We start from the raw sequence: 23,465 nt of genomic DNA, 5'->3' as shown, positions 1-23,465 counted from the left end.
CTTCAGTGATAAGCTACCCTCAAAGCTGGAACTCTCAGGACAGTTCAAGCATGCAAAGGCAGGACCGAGTGTTCAGAAATGCTCCACACCTTGGATGCTGCGGTCTTTGCCCCTTTGCACCTTCAGATCCTAAACATAATCCCTCATTCTGCATTGTATCTCTGTGTGTGCCACAAAGAGGAGTCAGCTTGCTGGAAAACTAAGGTGTAGATCCAGAGCCTGTAATAGATTCAAAATAGTTTCTCCTTACAGGTTAGTTTCTGTGTCTTGTTTTCATGTACACAAAGGTGTTATGCCTGAATGCCTGTTTGGTTTAATTTGTTCAAGGAAAGGTATTAACCAGACTCTCTACAGATAAAACGGTTCTGTAGTCTTTACCCAAGGAAATATTTCTGCTTAACTCCCTGGGAGTTCTGCCCAAGTAAGGACAATAGGTACGCCTGTAAAGTTTGCCTGTAACCTCCAAATGCATGGCACTTACGTGGAAATCCATACTGCTTCAATAGCTTCTTTTTGGAGAGGACTTTCATAGCCTGAGGGAAGAAAACAATGACAATGTTAAAGCAGAACAAAAAGCCATGATACTGAGAGTCACCATCACTGCTCTGACCTTGTAGCATGTGCGAAATCTTTGGACCTCGGTTCAAATGCCAGTCTGGCTCTAGGGTTTCTCCTGCTAATCCAGGGGAACAGAGAGCATAACTACTGACAGATACCTTAGGGACACCTAACATATAAAGAAAGAAGGAATGACTCCTCTTCAGATGTATATAAAGGCCAATATTACCAACTTTTTAATAAAACTTTTAAATGGGCCTTAATCAGACAAGTAAGAAGAGGCCTGATTCTTGTAACTCTGTTCCTACATTTAGACCAGGGTCTTGAAGAAAAGGAGGAAGGATTTCAGCTACCTTTGTGCACTCTATTCAAGAACCAGCTCAGCCCCTAGTATTAGTTAGAACAGTGCAGGGATACAGTCCTAGGCTTTGTTTCCTGAGGCTCCCAGGGACTCAGAAGAAAAACAGTTAAGGTGCAGTATGCTCTTAGCCATGCTCATGACATCCCCTCATTCCACCCCACGTCAGGGGTGACAGCAGGGCCACCTCTAGCACTATGCTAGGAAAAGGGACATTCTCAGAAGGCCCTAGAATGGCATAAAGGGACATATGTCTAACTGAAAACCAGGCCCAAGGTTTTTCTAAGGTACCTATCATGACAATAGCTGAGGCCAAGTGACCCAGCTCACAGAGATACTGCAAGATGCAATAAAAAGGAAAGCACAGATCTACACAAGCTAGCCACATGCTGACATTCTTCTATCCATGTACATTTTCACATCGCACCACCACATGATCATTTGGAACCAAAGTATTTGATGCAAGAGGTTGGCTGTCGGTAATTTTTCCCCCATCCCTGTGGCATTAATATAACGGCAAGGGCAACCTGAATATAATAAACTGAATCTTTGGGACTCTGTGCATATTGCTGCGTTAAATAATTTTGTAATGGCCACTCCAAGGATCCCTAAAGACGCAAGGGATAAATATTTAATGAGAAACCAGCTCATGTTATACTCCGCTCAGAGAAATTTTCTGTGGTCTAAAGGGCTTTTTGGGATGAGTTATTTGCTTCTATTAAACAAGCATCCCTATCTATAATCTTCATTACAGTGACCCCAGCAAAATATAATCACCCAAGGGCTCCCATAAAACACATGCAACGCAGGTTAATTTTACACTAATAAAAGTGAAAGAAGGCTCTACTGCACATTAGTTGTGGCCGACACAGCCAAGAGCAGACCACAGGCACTGTCCCAGAAGGCTTCTTGCTAGCTATTTTTGTCAGTGAAAATATAACTCTCCAATTTTCAACGTCTCTTGTACACTCTAAGGTCCAAATTCAGACCATAGTCACATGAGTATAAATCTGCAATAACTTTACCCAAATCAGTAGTTACTCTGGCTTCATAGTGGTATAACAGAAAAGAATCTTGTTCGGACTATAACCATTTTCAATCCCATTTAATAATTTCAGGGGCATCTACTGAAAACGGCAGCACTGGGTGATGGAGACTAGGGATTTCTGGTCTTTCATTTATGCACTGCCTTGCCTAATACTGGTTCCTATTGATGGCTGAATGATTGAGGAGCCTGTGGGATACAACCCTGTGATAATTGTGATATTAGTCCTTAGGTGGGCAAGCGTCCAACACAACACCCACAAGGGGCCCTTTGAAGGAGGACTCAGGACTGGAGGGTACACGTTTTATATACTTCTCCCATTTCCCGCTCTACTCTCCCCCACAAAAAACCTACAGGAAAAAATGTAAAAAAATAATTATTCTATGAAAGAAATTCAAATACAGTGTCAAAATTTCATTTAGATTCACCCAGCATGTGGAAGGTTCCCTTATTTTCATCCTATCCCTAAAACTGGACATTTTTTTGAAGTTCATTTCCACTGAACAAAAAGGAAAAAAAAAAAAGAGAAGTTTGCTACATTTTATTGGAGAAAACAGTAAGTATCAACAGTTCTCAACAAGTGGAGTCCTCATCTCAGTTAATTAATGAGAGCTACAGCTCTGTGTCTTATACATTTTGGGAATAGACTGGCAAAGGAGAGACTTTTGCAGCACACAGTACCCAAAGATTAAGTGTAGCACAATTTGTACAAAGTGGTAAATCCATGGTTTCATTCGGTGAGGGAAGTGAGAAGTTGCCATTTCAGCTGTTCACTCCTTAGAAGGCACCGTGACTGGCTGTATGATGGTACAGTTGTATGGGTATTGCAAAGTGATTAAAAGTCATATGAACCTGCAATAGCTTCCCCTACTACACCTCCAGGGGCCTGTGATATAAGAGCTTGACACATCAGTTCTTTGTCTGGCTGCTGACTGCCTAACACTGAGAAAAATCCCCAGCTGCAGAGCTGGAATAGGTTTCTAGCCCCTTTGTGTCACCCGCGCGGTGTGAAGTAGCTGGATCACAACAGCCTGGTTTGGAAATCGAAATGCGAGGTGGACTCACGATGTGTCTTGCAGAACATGCACAATTCTTTTCATTATCACAAGACAGAGACAGGAATAAACAACAAAGTCAGGTTTCAATTAGAGGGAACCTTAGTGAGGCAAACCTTGCCACACTGTATTGTCACTGTGCATAATGAGAGCAATGCAGTAGTGACCTGGCAATGATCTCTTCCCTTCCCAGGTTTGAGCAAAGCTGGTCCTGAGGCAATGCATTCATAGAAGAACCAACCTGTTTCTCCTCGCAAGCCAAGCTCATTATCCAAATAACACCTTTTTGATACTGAATACTTTCAAAACCTTGCTGATGGATTTTCCCAAGCAGTGACACAGCAGCTCTTAATGTCAGATCTAGGCATGACTTCTGGAGCCCAGATCCTGCTGGCAGTTAAGACAGGGGCAAAGCTTCTCTTATTTGGAGCGGGAAGGGGCAATCAACAGGATCACACTTAGTAAGTGGACTGGCGGCCTGGCCTGTACATTATGACTTGAAATGTGGCAACAGCAACCACCATCACCACAGCAACAATAATTAAAATCTGTACCCGTATGCGATTAAACATCCAGTTGCTAATGCTAAAAAATCCTCACTTTCTACATCCAGTAAGTCTTAATTTCTTTCCTCCCCTTTTCTGCCTTATTCAGGAATGACACCCCATGAAGACACCAATAAATGAAATCAGAGCCCCACAGAAAGCAGAAAATGTTGCTAAACCCTTTTCAGGCGAATAGCGAAGTGGAAGCCATTTTTGCTTCCATGCATTTGGCATCGCTAAGGCCAAGCAGCTTGTCATATCAGTGTCTTTGATCTGCCCATCCTTCTTGTGCCACTACTGCTGGCAGCACCTGTACCCGAGGAGCCTGATACCTGCTTATGCCCTTGCCCCCATCATCTACTGTGAGGGAAGGAGTTTTAGCTGCAACCAGAGTGCACTCCTGAAGAAATCCCATTTTTAGCATCTCCCTCAAGAAGATGCAGGGACATGAGACGTGATTTTTTTTTTCTCCCAGAAATGGCACAGAATTTGTCCATCACAATCACTTGCCTTGGCAAGCTGATTTGGTGACCGAGAATGGGTTAGCCTGAGACATTTCAGAATCAAATTCCAGCAGTAAAATCACTCCCAACTAGCCCTCCCCAGGTAGATTTTTGCCTCTGCTTTTAATTTTTTGCCTTTTAAAGTGCTTAAACTCCCCCCCACCCCCATTTCAGATCATGATCATGACACTTTCCAGCTATGAGGGCTGATGGGTAGAGTCCTGTAAACCCCCAATGCAATGCATCACCATCAGGGAGTCATTTCAAGTGGCAGGGGTCTATATATTAAGCCTGACCCCACACTCAATAGGATTTTTCCCATTCATTTCAGCAAATCAGATCCTTGAGGCTGAAGATCCCAGGTTCAGTCTCTCATGCTGCAGTGTAGGCCATTACCTTGCCCATCCATACCAGGGGCCAGAATATCAGCCAGAAGAAACTGCCACAGCTCCACTGACTTCCATGAAGCTAGACTGATTGACAAGAAGGCTCTAGCTCCAGGTGTTGTTTCAGCAGCACTTTATGTACTTATTCCTCTTCTTGAGTAGAGAAAAGAAAGCCTCTTTGAAAGTAAGATGAGTGCAATATAGGGGAAAATACAGAATATCCCTAATTTGAGGCCTGATCCAAAATTCATTAAAGTAATGAGAGTCTTCCCACTAGTTTTAAGAAGGACTGGAGCAGTCTGTTGGTGCCTAAAATTCCATATTAGTCAGAAAATGCACCTTGTCCCCGCCTTCAGCAATAATCATGCAGAGGATTGCACTCTGGGATTTTATATTGCATAGGCTCTTGTGATGCAAACACAATGCGGTGCCTTAAAAATAACTGCTGTCCTTTTTTCTCCCCAAGCTTCCTTTAAATGTAGGAAGCAGCCATTCCTCATGCTGAACTACTGTAGGTGTGAAATAGTTACATACCACTTGCCATTCCAGGCTACTCAAGGGCTAATTTTCTCCAATTGTTTCTTGTTGCTTTTCAACATGAAGACAAAAAAACAAAAGTATAATCTTTCAAAAGAAAAAAAAAATCCTCTCTCAATTGTCAAAATCAGAATTGCTGCTAGTAATTGCTGGTGCTACACATTTGCATTAGATCTCCCCATTGGCTGCCTGACAACTCTTGTCGAATGTATTGTTATAACATGGTTTCAGACAGCAGTGATAAGCAGAACAACATGGAATTTATCTCAGTATTAAAAGCAGCATGTCAGTCAAACGCACAAGGAAACGTGGGGAGCTAAGCAACCATTAGCTAATTATGCGATTTGCTACTATTTCTCTTCAGCTTTTAAAGATCTGTCAAATTCCAGGGTATTTCAACACCTTGGAAATTTGGAGGTCTCTCCATCACAACTTGTCATGCTGGAAAATACTGGTACTGACAATCAGAAGTAAGAGAGTTTGTAGATGTTTATACAGCAGGGTGAAGGAAGGAAATGCTTCTTATCTGGGCTGCACTAGCACTGAATGGAAGCATCCACAGGCAAGTAAAAATTCCTACCTGGATAGCAGTGTGCTCTACCGCTCTGAAACGGATGGACCAAACGTACAGCAAAGCTCCTTCTCTACGCTCCTCCTTTGCTACATTAACCGCAGTTACTTGATAATGAAGGCAACATATGGGAACCATCCAGGCATCCAACAGTCTGTCATGCTGGACCATACAGTGGGGCAGCATGTGGGGAAGTGATGCGCCCCCTGCAAGGTGCAAGATGGACAGCTAGTCCTAAGTGTCTCAGCCCATGAAGGGTATTGCAGGGGAGGAGGATTCGATTTTTGAAGCTATGGTGGTTTTGTTACTGACAAGTGTTTTATGCTCAGCCCCTGGGAAGACTGCACATTTGTTGTACTTTTACCTTTAATTTTTCTATTTAGAATAAAAGGTTTTAAAAAGTCAAAAAAGTCTCCCTCGCACTCACATGTGCACACACATGCACATCTGGATCATTGAGAACCAAGCGCTCTGGGTCTCTGCTTGCATAGCTGGGATGAAACGGAGTCTTTCTGCAGTAGGTGTCATTCTCTGGGATCACCACTAAGCAGCCACTAACGTAAAGTCATTTTCAAAAAATAAAATGAAAAATTCCTGAAGAAAAACCCACTTCAATCAGAACTCATTTGGAAATGCTCTGGGCTTTGCATCCTCAGGTAGAGCCATAGCCTTACCAGGAAATGTCTGTCACTTTTGTTGATGCTGCCTTCAGCAGAACAGCACCTTAAGTGTCAAGCAGCTTCTATCCAACTTGTCACCAGAGGGCAGGGTGAGTCTGGAGGCCAGAGTTGAAAGCAGAAAAACAATGGGAACGGCAAACTTTCCAGTGAGCAGAGTGAGTCAGTGTGGAAAGTGAAATGTGGGGACAGATGTGCAGTTCCATTACTTGGACAGATTCAGGGTACCTTTCCAGACTCCGTCTCATTTCTTCCATCCATCATTGCAATATATTTCTTATGCTGTTTCATGCCATCTGGAAATACCATCAGGGTAGGATCATCTCAGCTAAAGATGTTAATAGTCATGCTAAAAAAAGTCAGTAGTAAATCTACAAGTCAGGAAAGAAAATTTTTGGTTTGGCCAAGCTGTACAGATGGAGCCTTTTCTATGCAAACAATCATCTTCATGTCAAAGTCCCAAGATGACAGTCTCCATTCAGGAAAGCAGCTGTGTGCTTCAATACTTTCCTAAATAGAGGGGTTTTCAGAGACCTACATGTCTTAGTGACATGACAGACCAGTTGATTTTTACCAGTATTTGCTTACAGGCCTGGCTAGAAAGCTCACAACCACAAGATCTAGAGTCTGTTTTATTATTATAATTTTCCTTCCAACATTTAGCTGTGCTATAGCACTTTTCACCCACAGATCTCAGAACACTGTAAAGGAGAGCAGCTTTATCATCTGCATCTTACCAGCAGTGACACACAAGGTCACCCAGTAATGCAGTGACAGAACTGTGATACAACCCGGTTCAATGCTCTCAAAGGTCTTTGGGGAAATGTGATAACTTTTATTAGACCAACTGAATAGTGGGAAAAAATGTTCTTTGCAAGTTTTCAGGCACAAACATCCTCCTTCAGGCATAGGGAGTCTGCTGTTGTTTTGTGTGTTCAGTCCACACTGACTACAGATAAATGTTTGCTGCTTAAATAGGACTAAAAGAACAGGCCATGCAGGAGGTAGAGGGAGGTCACGCAGAAATGCAGTATCATCAACACATAGAAAGTGCACAGGGTAGCTTGCGCTGGGTCCAGCACTCAGTTGCCCATTCTTTTCTGAGCAGATCCGCTAGGATCACAGCGTGTGCTAAGTAAGTATTGCCATGAACGTGCCTACAATTTCAGGTGACCTGTTTCATATCTAAAAAATGTTGTTGGCTTGGCACCAAATTTGACTGCCTCTTCCTTGAAATTTTCATCCCATGTGCCTGCTGGTTATATAACACATCCAAACAGATTTGCTCACGTGACTCATCCCTGCATATCATGCACCCCAAAAATGTAGTCACATGCCCCTCAGGGAGGTTTGCTCCTGGAAAAAGAGCGGGGGGGAAAAGAAAAAGAAAGCAAGAGAGAGAGGGTTCTCCGGGATGTGAAAGGGAATCAGAAGCATCGACAGCATCCAGTGACAAAGGGAGAGCAGCACTTACGTAATACTTGTCATCGCTCTCATTGTAGGCCAGCTTCACAACACCATAGGAACCCTATAAATAAACACAAATTACACAGTCAGCTCAGCTGCTCTGCTTTGTTTGCCTGCTGCTCAATGCTCCAAATGTTCGGCCTTGGGAGAGAAAAAATAAAAAAAACTACCTCCCTCCATGGCCTTGAGAAAACACTCTAGGTGATGGCACACTGCACACTACCCAGTGCCAACTTGCCTTCACCTACACAAGGGAAGTCTGATGAATCAGATAACTGCACACTGGGAGGGAGGGAAAGGAGGGGCTCTCTCTCCTTTTCATGGTCATTTGCAATGTTAGGGACAAGGTCTTTCTTTTTTGGCAGCTCTTCCATTTGGACAATAATATTGGAGGCATGGAGCATTTCCCAGGAATTAATAACCATCTCAAAAGAGCGATGCCTCAGGCCATTAACTCCTCTTGATTATTAATCCTCAGAAAATGCCCTGAGCCAAGGTCATAATTTCTATTATAAGCTGAGCAGTGAGGAAAATTACATTTCAAAGTCATGTGGGCATGTGCTTTTATATTCTCATCAATTCGTCCACCCCCATCCACAAAGTCATGCCCGGCACCATTTTCATGGAGGTATTGCACTGTGCAGATTCTCTCTTCAGCTTGTGTATATCTGCTGTTTTCCACTGCGCGGTCAGGTGCGGTTCATTTAGAGATCAGAGCTAAAGTCGTGTGGAGCATGCCAGCTGGGATAAGAGCTCAAAGCAAATCTCAGTCAACCTCACTGGATTTCACCTGGCTTTGTGACAATGCCATAAATTTTACATGGTCAAGACATTAAAATATAACAAGATTCCTCTTAGATACCTGCTGAATAAGAACCACAGTAAGGGCTAGATTATTTCCTGTTTAAAGTATCAGGTGCATTTCTTTTGACTTTAACGAGAGCTGGAATGAAGCCCTGAAGGCTGATCCTAGTCCACCCATTAGGCACTTAAGTATGAACCTTTTTTACTCTGCTTAAGTCCCTGAAAAAATATTAACACAACTACTTCTGTAAGAGCCCATCATCTCAGCCTTACTATGAAGTCACAAACAGCAGCAAGCAAAGAAGAACTCATCCTCTCACATTAGCTGTTTTTTAAGACTGAAGCAGGGTGGAACAAAATCACACTTATGTGTCTATATTCACTAGGTCGCCTACAAGGTGGAATAGGATCTGACCCGCAGTCTGAGAGGGCTGAAGTCAGTGGGAGGCTGGACTTCATTGGGCTTTGGGTCAGGCCCAACGTGTATTGTTTAATGTGGTAAATTAGAAAAACAGAAGTGAGATTCTCCCCAGTGCAGAAAGCCCCCGATAATCCTTTACTTTCACTTAACCCATCAAAATACCACAAAAGTTAGCCTCAAGGATCAGGTAGGGCTGGCAAGCATTCTACCTAGGTGCTGATTTTATATTAAACGCTCAAGGTTTTACAATAGAGACATAGAAATACAACTATAACCCCTCCTCTAACCTTCCCTTCCATGCACACACACACACACGACTGTTCTCACTGCATGTGCTATTTCCATTCATTTTATGAGATTTCATTTAGCTTTAAATGGAGGCAGGACCCAAAGCTGAATTCACAGATTCAAAACACACTGGAGCAATGGAAGATCCTCGAACCAGTTCTACATTTCCTGCTGCTTCCTAAAAATGGAACGGGCAGAAGCAAATGCACAGATCCAAATAATCCTTTTTAATTTGTGAAATAAGCTTCTGGTAGTGAACCTGCCTTTTATTCACTAGGGTTAGGATAATGCACGCCATTCAGGCTTTGAGTTCGGCTCCCTCTGGCATAAAAGCTCTGTGCAAAGCCCTCTCAGAGGCTAGCCATGCATGAGACTTTTCAAGTCTGAGGAGGTGAAGCAGAATTAGCAAGGGTCTCCAGGACTCTCCATCTATGGTAGTCTTACACTATTCATCTTAGCAGATGCATTGTGGGTATATCTACACTACACCAACAGTATGCCTCAATCAGGTCATACCTAAGCATGCCCCACCCACTGGCTCCTGCACACACACTCCAAAACCAGAAATATGCCAGTGAGGCCCCTTTGGGGTCATCCCCAGCTGCCAGTCACAAACTTACCGGAGGCTGAGGTCTCAAGAACAGGTACAGAGCGAGATCCTGGAGCAGCCTCATTGATGTATTTGCAGGTTTGGGATACACCCGCAGGAGAAGGTGGGGTGGGTGTGTGCAGGTACCTGCCAGCTAGGACACATTACTGCTATGGCATATACATTTATATACGCCCTCAAGTGATTCCAACAGAAATTAGCTGCTATCCTCTCTGTCGCTATTCCCCGTGTGCCCAGGAAGAGCAAGGAGGCAAATGTTGTAGTTCCATCACAGAAAACAGGTGCTAAGACTTGGAGATCAAGCATGTGTATGCTTTAATGCACATCAGTCATCACCCTACCCCAGGCTAGCTGCAGAGTGAAGTCACAGTATGATCAGAAGACACCTCCCTTCTTAAAGCCTGACACTTGCTAACCTAGATCTTTTAACTAATCCACAGAGTTAGTTTGTAAGCAAGGAGACCCCATTCTGTACAGTTAGAGTCAGATCTGTAGAGGGGTTTGGGCTAAAAATCCCTTTTAATAGAACTGTGCAGCAGCGGGTGTAGACACTTCAACTGAAGCACAGAGCTGGGAACAGCAGGTCCAGCTTCTAGAAAACAGCAGTCTATCAACCCATCTGCAGCTATGGCAGGGGTCCAATCATGCAGGTGTCTTAACTGTTCACCAATTCAGACCTTTAAATAACTTTCACCAAATCTCTCTGGAATCACTTAGAGTCCTTTAAATACAGAATGGAATTAAATCAGCAATTTCTACATGAAAATAAAAACTTAACTAGTTCTGATGCAGAGCAAATGCCTGCCTTTATCTTTCTTTTCTAGTTGGTTATACTAATACATTAAGGTCCTTGGTGTTACATTTGGCAAGAAACAACCTGGAAGGGAGCCAGCTCAATTACTTTCAGTTGGAAGGAAAATAAATTTAGACTTCAGAGGAAGTCGTTCTACATTGATCTAGAGGAAAATAAAAAAAAAAAGTAACAGGTGAGAAGAAAATAAAGGTTGCAAGATCTCCAGAGCAGGGATTGTATGTGGGATGGGGTAGAGGGGACATGGGGGGTACAGTGCACAGAACAATGAAGCTGTTGGCTGCTACTGTTAATAAATGTTAAATTAATAATAATTTAATTTAATAAATTCATGTTAAATTAATAATAAATAATAAAATACCTTGCCAATTTCAGTTTGTAGCTTGTACTGGTTTAACTGCACACAGTCCTGTAGATCAAAAAGAAAAGAGAATCTGAGAATTAGTAAAAGGAAACATGGTGAGCTTGAATCAATATCAATTAAGGACAAAAGTCCTGACTGCAGAATTACCAAACTTCATTTAAATCAATATATGCATTCCTATGACAATACAGGACACAGTAAGTATGAGCTGAATTCTGAGCTCAGTTATGCAGGTGTCAATCTGCAATAGCTCCACTCACACTGGTTGAAGACTACAGCAATTTTATGGAAGTAACTGAAAGCAGAATCTAGGTCTTTGATATTCATCACTTGGCTGGCTGTATCTAACAGAAGCAATTAACACCGGCAGAAAACCAAAATTTAAACATAAAGCATGCATTGAGAGAAATCAGCACTGAAACAAGATCATTTGAAGCAGAACGAGTTAGAGGTTCTCTTAAGCTGATCCAATAGTTATTTTAAAATAAATTACCTTTAAGCACAACCAACTTCCATTTGCAAATGATCAAGGACTGAAATCCCAATGTGTGTGCACAAGTGTGTTAAGTACAGATCAATGCAAAATTGTAATTAGATTGGAATTACCATGTTGTCACAGCTGTGCAGCCCCAGTTACTCTGATGTAGTCATTTAAAGCCACATAAGAAATGAGGTCCAGGCTGCCGTCTTTGAGTATCAGTATGCCAGAATGAAACAAGGAGGCTGGGCATAGCTCTTAGACCTTGGCTGGAGTCCTTCAGTAACCATCTGGTCTCCATAATAAACTTTTGCTCTTAACTGGCAGGGTTGTGCCTTTAAGCAACCAATTTTAAGTTCTGTTCTGCTTAAACTGGTCATGGATTAAAAGCTGAGGACAGACAGCTGGTAGATGCACTTGGGAGAGGAACGTTATTGGGCAGTTCCCCACCTGTTACATGAAAGCCAAGAGAATAATGATAAGTTAAATCCACTATTTTTCCTGCTGGAAGGAGATGACTGTTTTGGGAAAATTCTCTGTATCCAAATAACACTCCTCAATTTCACTTAAAATTGATCTGTTTGCCTCAGTTAAGTCACATAAGAAAGAACAGATGTGACAAAGTTGAAGTAGATATGTGTGTTGCCAGTGAGGAACCCATCAACCCCTCCACAAAACACTCCTCCTCCCTACCAAGCACCCAATATTAGGTGGGTGACAGGCTCCAGGTAAGGTCCTGGGACTGTTCTTCTAAGACTGTTCAGAGTGAGACAATTCACTGGAATCTAAGAATTCACAGTCCTGTAAAGAGCAGGTTTACACTGTGACTACATCATCGTGGTGCATCTTTCCTCTTACTGATTACAATCCAGGAGCGGGCAATTATTTCGAGCAGAAGGCCACTTACTGAGTTTTGGAAAGCCATCGAGGGCCGCATGACAGGCAGCTAGGGGCACATAAATATTAATTTTCTAAATTTTTTAGGGGCCCCGCGGGCCAGATAGGATGGCCTGGTAGGCCACATCCGGCCCCCAGGCTGCATTTTGCCCACCCCGGCTTACACCATTCAAAGTCAAACCTGATGCCATGAGCAACTAAGTTGTTTGTACCAGAAAGGTCCAAACAATTAAAAATGGATTTCACAAACATTTCTAAACTCCAACATTTTTATTTGTCAAGTCTGAAACAGACCTGCCTCTCTGGGTTAGTCTGTATTCTTAAATATTTGTCAATATTTCCCAGGGTGGAGGGGGGGATTTGGATATTTTGTTTGGGTTTTTTTGGCTTCCACTCTACTGCTCTTTCTTTTTCTTCCATCCCTTCCACCCCAGTCATTTTCTGAAAGAGGGGGAAAATAAATGAGAAAAGAAAATATGAAAAAGAGAAAAAAAGTCAAATAATTAAAAAACTTCAAATGTATCACTTTCATTACATTTTTCAATGTATAAAGGCCATTTCTGTTTTTAAAAAATACTGCATTAAAAAAAATCAGATAGCTCTAATTGCATTTGATGGCCACATTAGCCCTACAGAACTAACAAAGAGGCTGCAAGCAAGTTGTTAGTCCATCTTGTGCAGCAACAGATTTGTTTGCCACGTTCTATATTCCTGTGCAAACTCTCGGATGATGTGCATCACGCCGTGCAGGTGGAACAACAGGATTTGAAGACAACAACATTGCTCAGGTGTAACCAACGGCTGCATTAGAAGAGGAAACCCAGCTTGATTCTCAGATCCCAGGCTGCCTTTTCAGGATGAGTCCTTCCACCTAAAACCTCTTTCCAGCCATGCGTTACAGCATCCACGTAATTTGGATCTGGGCCTGAATTCCACCTCCTCAGTCTGACTCTAACAAAAATTAACTACAATAATAAAAGACAAATTGTTCTCATGTACTTTCCAAAAAAAGATTCAAATTACCTTTAATACTGACTGCGGCTGATAGTGTTATTGCAGCCTGGTTCTGCTAATACAAGGCAGTGGATTACATAACACGATAATATTATGGATTCCAAAATGAAGCCAGCTCAGACAAAATGAGCATACCAGTTCTCCCTCTTCCTTTACATGGCACACATTACCTGCATGCTTTTGTCCTAAAATACCATGAAAGACATCTGGATCTAGAGCTGGGTCTCATCTATAGCAGTGTAAACCACAGCAGCTTCACTTGTAGCTGCTGTTGTTGCTCCAGATTACAACCATGTAATTTAACAATCCACCCTTTCCTTTCCACAACTTCAGTCCTCACTCTGCTGTTTGAGTACTGTGAAAAACTGTACATAAAATACACATGGGAGGTATTCTCCCCCTTGCCCCCTGAAAGGGCCTACTTCTCTATTGCTATCTATTACTCTCTCAATTGCTAGGTCATGAAAGTACGTGGAGGAAGTGAGCTTTGCATGTTGCCCTGAACAGGGTAAGACTCATGCAAGTAATGCCAAAGTCTTGGGTCAGCTGCCAAGGAAGCTCTGGTTCCCAAACATAAAGGATTCACCTTTGAGGTGAGCATCTCCATTTCTCTCGAATGGGATGAAGTCTGAGAGAGCAGGACGGTGCCTTGGACAGCTTGGGGCTGTCTCACTGTGGGATCTAAAGGTAAACAGAATTGAATCCTAGACCTTCGGTCCTACTTGATCATAGTCATAGTACTTAGGGTCGGAAGGGACCTAAACAGATCATCGGCCTTTGATGATAACAACCTTTAGGCGCTCTCAACTCCCATTGGTGTCAGTGGGAGTTAGGCACCTAAACTGCTTAGTGTTTTTGTAAGTCTCACAATGTGCCTGTCACACCAGTGTTGTTTAAGCATCCGCCTTCATCTGTGGGTACTAATGACTAATAAGCTTGCCCATTTTTTCCCCTGGGTTTTGGATCTGGTCCCTGGTTTAGCCAAGTACATGTGAGTTCCACTGAGCAATGAGCTGTAGATGAAAGGAGCCATTCTCATAGCCTGATTAAGTATCACAGCCTTGATGTGCAGAGATAGCAAGCACTTGCCAATCCTGTGGGAATTACAAGATCCCCCTATTTCTGGCAAATGGAGCCTGCATTATCCTTACCTCCTACCAAAAAGGCACTATTCTTAGTGTGGTAAGGGAAAGACTGTTTTACAGAGCTGCAACATAATCTTTTCAGCCTGTTATCCCTAATGAAATAAGAAAACAAACCCTGCTATGTTTATTATCCTGATAGAATTCCTTAAAAATTAAAATAAAATCCTATTTTGCTGGAGCCCAAATGTCTGCATTTTATTGAGTCAGCACCATGTGAATTCTATTACGACGAACAAGAAGAAGAGCATGTTGTCAAACCAGCAACCGATGAGCCTGCCCCGCCATAGCTGCTGGCTGCACAATGGTCAATTCAAAGGGTCCCATCCCAGGTCACAAGCATAGGATATCTGAGCTGCTAGTCAAAGCAATTGATACACACTCAGTAACTGTGGCAGAGCTGTTTGGGACACGTATGCAAACCAATTCTTCATTCTGCTCACTTAGTAGAAGCCAGGAGAGACTGAAGAAATTCAATAAAACTTTTCTCCTTCCCTTTTCGATTCTGTTGGTGTTTGGACGGTTCCCATGAGGCATGCGATTCAGTACTCCAGATGCTCAACTGACCCCTTGCTGAAGAGTTCAGTATACATGTGTCATTTAAAGTCATGGCTTACAGGCACTTATAAAGCTTATAGGGCTTGATCATTAATGCAAATACACAGGATACACAGAGCAGGTGAATATAGGGCAGTGAGGAGGACAGGGAAGGGAGGATTACAGGTTCATAAGTAATACCTCACGCCCCGAATTCTACGCAGCGAGAAAGACGTGAATTGGGACTTACAAGCGCTATACTGTTATCCACAGCAAATACTCCTGGTGTGATTCAGTACTGGCCTCATAAGAATTAACTCATCACACTGAGGGCCCCTGCTACTGGCCTCTCTTTCCACCCTCTCCTGTACACCATGCGGTAGATCAAATGAAATGCAAATGCAACCAAAGAAGGGCTGCTGCAAGTTTCAGATGTGCACTGAGCAGGTGCTGGTCTGGTGCACAGTGGTGGATTTCTTTTTACCAGGTGTTTTGCAGGCTAGAAGGCAACATCCACATGAAACAACTGACCTCAATGCAGTGGCAGTTAGACAAACGGCAGCTTTCTTTGAACACACTTGGGAGATAGGCATGGAGAAAGGTATGGAGCTGACTGTCGACTCCTCAGGCAGAACTTCCTCCCCCACAATCACATCTTGCACCCTATTCATTCAAGATCTTCCTTTGTGCAAGGCCAAATCTCTACCTCTGGCTGAGTTGCAAGGTGTACAAGAAAACAAGTGTGAGGAATAAGGGGAAAATTCACTCCTGTGCAGGGACCATGAAAGGCCAAGACACCATCTCAGTCTCATTTAAGTGTGGCTGAGGTCATAAATAATACCTACTGTATTCAGGCTCTCTCTAGACATGGGGGAACCTTGCCCATAGTGCACCAAAGACTCCACTCCCAGCCCATCGCCAGGTTGTCACTGTTAATTAACAAGGAAAGGGTATATATGAAGACAGTGCAGAAATGGCTTGTTCTTCCCATCTGACAAGGCAGTATCTGACCTAGTTTCCACCCCCTATATACACAAGTGATTCTGCCATTCTTCTCTGGCAGTACGGGCTGGAAGAGTCATCTCTTGCTGTGGTAATTTGTCCTGCTGTGAGCAGATGTTTTCCAGTGTGTAGAAAGGCAACATAAGCAAAGAAGGTCACTGCCCAGGAGCAGGCTATTCCCTGGCACCAGCTACTTAAGCAATGGTAAACAGATGCAAATTAGTTTTGCTTGGGCCTTTAAATATTTATTTTAGCCATTCTGGAGCCAAGGATTTCTCTCTGTAAGAATCCACCTGCATAATCCAGCACTTTGGGCCTGGGGAACTTCCTTCTCCACCACCCCCAAAGGTTTTCTGCCACTTTTGTATTTTTACCTAGAAGAAGAGCAGATAGACCTCCCACCAGTTGTACTCCAGAATTCAGCCTGTGTGTTGTAGCAGCAGCAATGGGAGCTAACACCAGCAAAGACAGGAATACCTGGCTATGAAGCCATTGTACAACAGCACCCAGTCTTAGGTTAGTCTTAGTTTAACAAACAGCATTTGCTTGCACTTTAAGCACTAAACTCTCCCTCTGATTGTCAAACTACTGCTACAACAAGACAGAAATTAGTTTCCAGTCTCCAACACTGGACTCCTATTCTTCAGTGATGAACATGGTACACCTGTATAAAAAGTAGATTTGCTAGGTTAAATTCTTCCCAAGTCAGAAACAAGAGTTGATTGCTATTAACACCGGCAATGCCAAGATAAACTAGATGTAAATGACATGCTTCAGTCTATTTATTAGCACACAGAAATGGGTATATACAGATCTCAAGCAGCACTCTCAATAAAAGCAATGTTGCAATGGTCTACAGTGATAACCTAATATGCTGTGGTACCACCACTTTAAAATACACTTTGGCTGCTATTGCAAAACACTGTAATACTGTTTATATGAGGGGCTGTGGTGGAATAAGTGAAAGAATTGGGAAAGTTATTATTTCATTTATACCCCTAAACCCAGTGCTTTTCACACCTGCAGGTAACAGCGTGTCAGTAATAAAAGAAACTAACCAAGACCTGAATCTTGAAGTCAAGAAGAGGTTTTTTTTTTTCTTCACTGACCCATAGAAAGCAGAATCCACCTTAAGTACTGTAGTAACAGGATTATACTAGCCCTGCTAGCAGCAAAACATATAGTATTTTCGCATTAGAAAAAGGCAATCAGTTAGAGGTACAGTGAATAAGAGATGATAGACATGGCAAAAGCCAGAAACAGAGATAGAATGCATTTAAATGCTCAGATGGAAAGCTTTACTGGATTTTATCAGACAGAAATAGATAAGTGTTAAAACCTTATTTTCCCATACCAACTCAAAAGCAACCAAACATCTGGAATATGGAGAAAGATGCATGCCTATCTTAAGGCCACATAAAATTACACACATATATCTCTTTTTGTATCTCTGTACACAGTAATGCCTATCATAATATGTACTATCCATTGTGCAGATTCATGAAATAACATTTTATTTTGTTATCTATTTAATAAGCAGAAAAAAAACCTCTATATGGAAATCCTTCCACCGCAAATGCATTCCAGCTTGGTGTTTTTCACTTTGATACATTTTATGAGCAAGCCAGGTGCAGGTTCCTTGAATCTCCTTTCCTGTATTTCCACACTCGCATTACATTCTCTTTTGCATGACTGCATTCATATTATGACTGCTCACAACGTCCTTGGCCTCTCTGGTCTTTCTAAGGGAACAAGCCAGTTAGACTTCCTTTCCTTTTATCCAGCTGCTATCTTTGTCTATTGCCCCTTCACCCTCCCCACAACGATTATCAACATCATTAATATATTGAAGCTTTTGTATGCTACACAGCCACTCAAACACAGTAAGAGTGCCATTCATGCTAACTTCCCTTAATCACTCGTTATACTTATCACTTGTTATATGCTAGGACTCTGCACAATACAGGGGGTTCTGTTCCTCAGACAAACCGTTCACCTTCAAAGACGACTTACTGTTTCCAAAATTCAGTAATAGGTATATAGGAAGCGCCAGACAAGAACATCCAGTTCCCTTTTTCTGACAATGACCAATACTGTACCAGATTGTGACAGTGGGGCCATCTAGGGGCCAGGTCTCAACGTCAGCCCGCCCTACTGTCTAGGGCAGTCTGCCCTGTTCTAGCTCTAAAATTACCTGCTGGGTAGTGGGACCCAATGTTATAAGGCACCCTTACTCACCTTTCACTGGGGAGGCAACTGGCCTGGCATTTCTAGAGAACTACCCCGCCACGGGCAGTCCCACCAGGCCATCCTTCCCCAGCAGGGTGCAGTTTTCGGTCATACCCAAGACCAGGAGCCTCCTGACATCCCCACAACTCCGGCCCTTACCTCCAAGGATGTTCAGAGCAGCAACTCAGCCAGGTGATATACTTCCAGCTGCCAGCAGCAAACTGCTGGCTCAGACTTGAGTGCCTGAGCTAAAAATGGAACCTGCTCAGCTCTCTCCTCCAATCACATGGTCCTCCTGGGGTCATGTGACTGCCTCATCAGGGCTGGCCTGCACCTGCTGGCTGCTCTTAGACCTTCAAGTAGCAGGCACCAAAGGTGCTCTGCCATGAGACAGAGCTTGTGTTTTTCATTAAATTCAGTAACACCTGTGGAAGTTTTACCTGATTAAGGACTGACTATTATAACCATCCTGCACATTTTTCCTTACCCAGTGATTTTCCTTTTTGCTCAATGAGGGCAGCAGAAAGAAGTTACAATACAATATTACTTGCCCTGGGCAAAACTTTCAGAAAAGCCTGAGGGAGGACTTCAAATTCCACTGGTTTCCAATGGCATTTAGGCTCCTAAATCATTTGGAGGTAGATTATCAAAGGCACGACTGGCACCCAGAAGTCTAGTGGCTATAGGTGTTTCTAAATATAATCACACACATATACAACCATTCTAATATAATAAAGGGCTTAGTCTGTCTCCCTGTCTGTCTGTCTGTCTGTAACACTCTAGGTGCACTCTGATTGGTTACTAAAACAACCAATCAGAGTGCTCCAAGAGCATTTCAGACAGGTGGTGGTGGCATGGCAGAATGCTGCCATGACAGCAGGGATGGAGGGGACAAAGCAGGTGGGAAGAGGTCAGCCGGCTCTGCTCCCTGGAGGCATGTGGCAATGGAGCAGATGGACAAGGCCAGTGGTGCTGGCCTCGTGTGAAAGAGGAGACAGCAGGGCAAGCTTCCCCCCACTCCCCGCTCCTGGGAGGCAGCGGCAGCATGGAGTGGTGGGTAGCAACACTCCAGCCCCACCCACCCCCCATCATTCCTGATGGGCAATCAGCTAGTCTGTCCATATCTATTCTTACAGACAACACCCAATTAAAATATGACCCCCTGTCCTTAAGTGGCAGGCGTGGGGAAACATACTTAGTAGTCACAGCCACAAATAAAAAAGTCCATTCAGACTTTAAAGGTGCATTTTTTCTATTTCATAGAATCATAGATAATTAGAGTTGGAAGGGACCTCAGGAGACCTTCTGGCAACCCCCTGCTCAAAGCAGGACCAGCCCCAACTAGATCATCCCGGCCAGGCTTTGCCTAGCCAGGTTTTGAAAGCTTCTCAGGATGGAGAGTCTACCATGTCTCTGAGTAGTCTGCTCCAGTGGTTTATTACCCTCCTAGGGAGAGAGTTTTTCCTAGTATCTAACCTAAACTTTCCTTGCTGTAACTTGAGACCATTACTTCTTGTTCTGTCATCTGCCACCACTGAGAACAATCCAGCTCCATCATCTTTGGAACCCCCCTTCAGGTAGATGAAGACTGCTATTAAATCACCTCTCAGTCTTCTCTTTTCTAGACTAAGTAAGCCCAGTTCTCTCAGCCTCTCCTCGTAAGTCAAGTGCCCCAGGCCCTGAAACATTTTTGTTGCTCTCCACTGGACTCTCCAATTTGTCCACATCTTTTCTATTATGGGGGACTCAAAACTGAACACAGTACTCCAGATGTGGCCTCACCAGTGTCCAAAAGAGTGGAATAATCACCTCCCTTGATCTGCTGGCAACACTCCTACCAATGCAGCCCAGTATACCATTAGCTTTCTTTGCAACAAGGAAACACTGTTGGCTCATATTCAGTTTATTGTCCTTTTCTGCAGAGCTGCTGCCCAGCCAGTCAGCCCCAGCCTGTACTGGTGCATCGGCTTGTTCTGCCCTAAGTGCAGGACTTTGCACTTGTCCTTACTGCAGTTCAGAAGATTTCTTTTGGCCCAATCTTCCAATCTGTGGAGGTCTCTCTTAATCTTAGCCCTACCCTTCAGTGTATCTACTACTTCCCCAAGCTTGGTGTCATCTGCAAACTTGCTGAGGTGCACTCCATCCCATCTGCCAGATTGTTGTGAAGATATTGAACAAAACCAGGCCCAGGGCCAACTCCTGGGGCACTCCACTTGACACTCACTAGACAGAGCCATTGATTAGTCCCCTTTGAGCCCGATGATCCAACCATTTTAAGGCTGATTCTATCAACCTCAAAAACTATTCATCCAACCCATACTTCTTTAGTTTGCTTGCGAGAATGTTGTGGGAAACCATATCAAAAGCCTTGCTAACATCCAGGTATAATCACACCCACTGCTCTCCCTGCATCCACAGAGACGGTCATCTTGTTGTCTCTCCCATTTATTAAGGGACCCAGACTTTCCCTGATCTTCCTCTTGTTGCTGGCATACTTATAGAAACCCTTCTTGTTATCCTTCATGTCCTTTGCTAGCTGCAACTCCAGTTGCACTTTGGCCTTCCTGATTTCATCCCTACATGCCCTGAGCAATGCTCTTATAGTCCTCCTTAGTCATTTGTCTAAGTTTCCACTTCTTGTAAGCTTCCTTTGTGTTTTAGCTCACTGAACAGTTCCCTGCTAAGCCAGGCTGGACTCCCGCCATACTTGCTAGTCTTCCTGAGCATCGCAATGTTTTGTTCCTACATCCTTAGCAAGATTTCTTTAAAGTACAACCAGCTCTCCTGGACTCCTTTCCCCCTCACATTGCCCTCCCAGGTGATCCTGCCCATCAGTTCTCTAAATGAGCAAAGCCTGCTTTTCTGAAGTCCAGGGTCCTCACTCTGCTGCTCTCCATCCTTCCTGTCCTCAGGATCCTGAACTCCTTCATCTCATGGTTACTGCTGCCCAAGTTGCCATCCACTTCTACATTCCCCACCAAATCTTCCCGCTTGTGAAGAGCAGATCAAGAAAAGCACGGCCCCTGGTTGGCTTCTCCAACACTTGCGCCAGGAAGTTATCCCAAACACTCTCCAAAAACTTCCTGGATTGCCTGTGCATGGCTGTATTGCCCTCCCAACAGATGTTAGGGTGATTGAAGTCCCCCATGAGAACCAGGGCTTGTGACTGGGAAACTGTTGTTGGTGTTTGAAGAAAGCCTCATCCTCCTCATCTAGTGGTCTATAACAGAAACCCACCACATCACCCTTACTGCTCTCCATTCTGACCTGAGCCCTAAAGAGACTACTTTCAACAGGCCTGCCTCCAGTATCACATAGTGCCTCTGAGTAATCATACAGCTCTTTTATATAAGGTGCAACTCCTCCTCCTCTTCTCCCCTGCCTGTCCTTCCAAAACAGTTTGTACCCACCCACGACCATGCTCCAGCTGTGCGAGCTCCCACCAAGTCTCTGTTATTCCAATCTCATCATACTTCCATGACTGCAAGGACTTCCAGTTCTTTTTGCTCTTTTCCCAGGCTCCGTGCACTCATGTACAGACAGCTGGGGGTAACTAGCCGATTGCCCTACTTTCTTAGGAAGGATGAGAAGGCCTCCCCTGTTGCCCCCTTCTGCTCGTGCTTCCTCCACGTCATCCACCTTCCTCAGGGCTTTGGTCTCTATCCCCTAGCAAAACCTAGTTTAAAGCCCCCTCACTAGGTTAGCGACCTTGTCTGCAAAGGTCCTCTTTCCTCTGTCAGGTGGAACCCCTCTCTTCCTAGCAATATTTCTTCTTGAAATGATTTGGAAGGAATGATGGTATCCCATGACTGAAGAAGTTGAAGCCCTGCTGGAGATGCCATCTGGGCAGCCATGCATTGATCTGCAGGATGTGTCCACTCCTGCCCAGGCCCTTTCCCATGACGGAAACGATCAAGAAAATCACCACCTGAGCCCCGGTCCCATTCATCCTTGCCACCAGAGCGATGTAGTCACTGTTGACCTACTCAGGGTCTCCCCAGCAGTATCACTGGTGCCCACATGGATGAACAGCATGGGGTAGGAGTCAGAGGACTGGATGAGTCTTGGTAATCCTTGCACGACATCTCAGATCCAGGCTCCAGGCAAGCAGTAGACCTCCCAAGACAACAATGGGGGGTTAGATTAGATGATCTAGTCAGGTGTCTTCTGACCCCTAACTACTATGAAACAAGTCAAGCCAGCAGATGGATACCCCTGTCCCCTGTAGAAGGGAGTTGCCAACCACCACATCCCATTGCTTCCTCTTGCATTAGCTTTTGTTGCAGTGGTCTTGGATCCTCCCAACTTTGGGAAGGCCTGGCATGGCCTCTTCTACTGACAAAACATGCCCTTCCTTCTCTGTTGCTAGGGCTCCACATCCGTTCTGCCACCACACTGCTGCAGGTGGGGATACAGACTTCTGCTCAATGCCAGAGGTCACAAGCTTCCAGTTTTCACCTTCCTGGGAGTCTGTGTCCTCTTCCTTCTCCAGCACTGCCTCTGGCAGTCCTTCCTCTATAATCCTAGAGGTCTCCTCCAGCATCAAAATCAATAAACTCCTCATGGCCAGGGATGCTTCAGAGCCTCGCCACCTCCTCCCATACCTCTTTTACCATTTCCCAAGGGATGCCACCAGGATGCACCATTCATGTTGCAGGCATTCCCCCATCTGCCTGTCAATGGAAGGAACCTCCAAGCTGCAGTCCTCACGGTGCAAAAATAGGACCTAGGTGGAAGCCTCGACAGTGAGCGGTTCTGCCTGGACAGACACCGCACAGGTGCATGCAGAGGCAGAGCTAGCAGCAGCAGTGGCTCTGGCATTCTGACATCCTCCAGCTATCTCTCTGGGTCTCTTAAATCTGCCACCTACCCCTTCTTGCTCTTCTCTCCAAGCAGACCTTCCCTAGCAAACTCTCCAGTAAGATGGCCTATTTACTGCTCCTTGGTTCTGAAAATTCTCTTTTCCCTGCCATCCTGCTTCCTTGCACCAAGCTTACAGAGAAGGAAGGTGAGAGAAAGTTTCCAGGCAAACTCCCTATCCAACTACCCACCTGCTCCAGTCTCTAGTTAAACAAGGGCCTTAAGTGTTGATCTAACTGCTGAGTTTTAGCTACTTACACTAAATAGCTAGGTTAGTTACTCTTAATTAAAGAAAAAACTTGCATT

The 23,465-nt window shown here is 44.1% G+C and overlaps 1 protein-coding gene across 1 annotated transcript in view; it reads right to left on the bottom strand.

Annotated features, from left to right (window-relative positions):
• CAMKK1 (calcium/calmodulin dependent protein kinase kinase 1) overlaps positions 1 to 23,465 on the bottom strand; it is a 225,843-nt gene that overhangs the window by 89,479 nt on the left and 112,899 nt on the right. Inside the window, exons 3-5 of the mRNA XM_059717711.1 lie at positions 10,998 to 11,045; positions 7,710 to 7,763; positions 482 to 533 (exon numbers count right to left, since the gene is read on the bottom strand). Coding sequence (XP_059573694.1) covers positions 482 to 533; positions 7,710 to 7,763; positions 10,998 to 11,045 — 154 coding nt within the window. The remainder of the gene's footprint in view (positions 1 to 481; positions 534 to 7,709; positions 7,764 to 10,997; positions 11,046 to 23,465) is intronic.

The sequence above is a fragment of the Alligator mississippiensis genome, chromosome 14, assembly GCF_030867095.1.
Source record: "Alligator mississippiensis isolate rAllMis1 chromosome 14, rAllMis1, whole genome shotgun sequence".
Taxonomy (NCBI): Eukaryota; Metazoa; Chordata; order Crocodylia; family Alligatoridae; genus Alligator; species Alligator mississippiensis.
Note: the sequence above shows the minus strand (reverse complement) of the source record. Positions and strands in the feature narration are given on the sequence as shown.